Below are 1,993 nucleotides of genomic sequence, written 5' to 3' on the forward strand. Positions count from 1 at the left end.
TTTTTTTTTTTTTTTTTGAATGTCCAGAGGACCAGATTGAACTTTTTAGGATTTTTCTACCTGGATTATTGAGCATGCATCAGGATATTCCAAAATGTATCTTTCTCCTCCCTATCACATCCAACCTGTGGAACATAACCACTGACAACATTTAGCATCCAACCTTCTACTCTACCTTCAGTCACATCACCCTATCTGACACTCTTTTCACCTCTACTACATTCTTTGCCAACTTCTCCTTCAGGACCACCCCTTCTCCATTTCTCTTTCTATGCACACCATGGTAAAACAGTTTAAACCCTGCTCCAAAGCTGTGAGCCTTGCCTTCCACTTGGTCTCTTGGACAGATAAAACATCTACCTTCCTTCTCTGCATCATGTCAGCCCACTCTTTACCTTTGCCTATCATTGTCTCCACAATTAGAGTTGCAACCCTCAGTCCTACATTCTTGACTTTCTTCTTCTCCCTCTTCAAAAATGACAACTATTTTTTAAAGGGCGATGTTGTTTTTTTCCTACAGATATGTATGACCTACCATAATTTGATCTTATCATCATATATGATGACATACTTCAAGATTTGGTTTTTGTGGTTATTTACTGTACAGGAATGAATTTTAAGCAAACCAATGATGATATTCTTTCATAACTTTAAAATATAATCTCTCAATCTGAATCCGTTTTCATACAGTTTAATTCAGAATGTTAGGTAGCTAGTGAAATAGTTTAACTGTTAGTATATTTATTAGTGTAATGCCCTCAAGACTTACTGTTGGTCTGACACTGTGTTACAGTGTGTGGAGGCCATCTGACTGGCCCCGCTGGTTCGTTCAGTTATCCCAACACTCCAGGTCATGATGATTATGATCACCAGGTCAGCTGTGCCTGGGTGATAACCACCGATCCAAATAAGGTCAGTTCCTGTTTCTCTTAATACTTGCTGGTGTCCATCTCTGGTCCATTGCTATCAAACAGGTGTGTGGAGTTCTGCAGTGGATTTACTACTGTACTTTATTTATTAAATCATGTTGCCAGTGCTGCTTCGTTTATGTGTAACATTTTTATTATTGTGATTGAATTTTATTATATATATTACTTTGTATATTATACACTGTAATGCTTTTTATTTTGTTTGTTTCTGTTTGCTTCCTTCTTCAGATTCTTCGTATCACCTTCCCTTTTTTCGATATTGAGAACAGCGCCAACTGCAACTTTGACTTTCTTCAGATCCATGATGGCAGCAGTGCCTCTGCTTATATGATTGGAAAATACTGTGGACAAAATAATCCTCCAGAACTTTTCAGCTCACATAATTCTTTGTATTTTTGGTTTCGCTCTGACCATTCTATCAGTAAGGGTGGCTTCACCGTAACTTGGCAGTCACAGAACCCAGGTAGGAAGTGTGTGTGTGTGTGTGTGTGTGTGTGTGTGTGGGGGGGGGGGGGGTTTTTTTTGACTTTGCTGAATATTTTTTATTAGATTTAAAAAAATCAAATGCATTTTTAAGGTTTACTGAACAAAGACACAAGATTCATAATTAACTGTAGTTCTTAAAAAGTCTCAGAAACAACAAACGTTGTTTTCACAAACTGTTTTTTGTAAACATTTGGAAAGGTTTGCATTTCCAGTAAAATACTTATTAATGTTTTCTAGTAGTTTTTATAAAAAAATAAGATAACTCCTAAAATGTTGGTTGTTTGAGATACATTTTCTTTTTCTACTATCACCTTTCATGACAAGTAGTAAGCACATTGAGGAAATTCAAATTTATTGAATAAAATAAGATGCCTATTGGGGCAGCACGGTGGCGCAACTGGTAGAGCTGCTGCCTCTCAGTGAGCAGGTCCTTGGTTCAAACCCCGGTCCAGGGACCCTCTGGGTGGAGTTTGCATGTTCTCTCCGTGCATGCGTGGGTTTTCTCTGGGTACTCAGGTTTCCTCCCACAGACCAAAAACATGCATGTTAGGCTGATTGGTACCTCTAAATTGTCCCTC

The 1,993-nt window shown here is 38.2% G+C and overlaps 1 protein-coding gene across 1 annotated transcript in view; it reads left to right on the top strand.

The window, feature by feature from the left end:
* cubn (cubilin (intrinsic factor-cobalamin receptor)) overlaps positions 1–1,993 on the top strand; it is a 134,887-nt gene that overhangs the window by 29,582 nt on the left and 103,312 nt on the right. The window contains 2 exon segments of the mRNA XM_037694395.1: positions 794–912; positions 1,158–1,392. Coding sequence (XP_037550323.1) covers positions 794–912; positions 1,158–1,392 — 354 coding nt within the window.

This window comes from Nematolebias whitei, chromosome 20 (assembly GCF_014905685.2).
Source record: "Nematolebias whitei isolate Nwh7 chromosome 20, NemWhi1, whole genome shotgun sequence".
Taxonomy (NCBI): domain Eukaryota; kingdom Metazoa; phylum Chordata; class Actinopteri; order Cyprinodontiformes; family Rivulidae; genus Nematolebias; species Nematolebias whitei.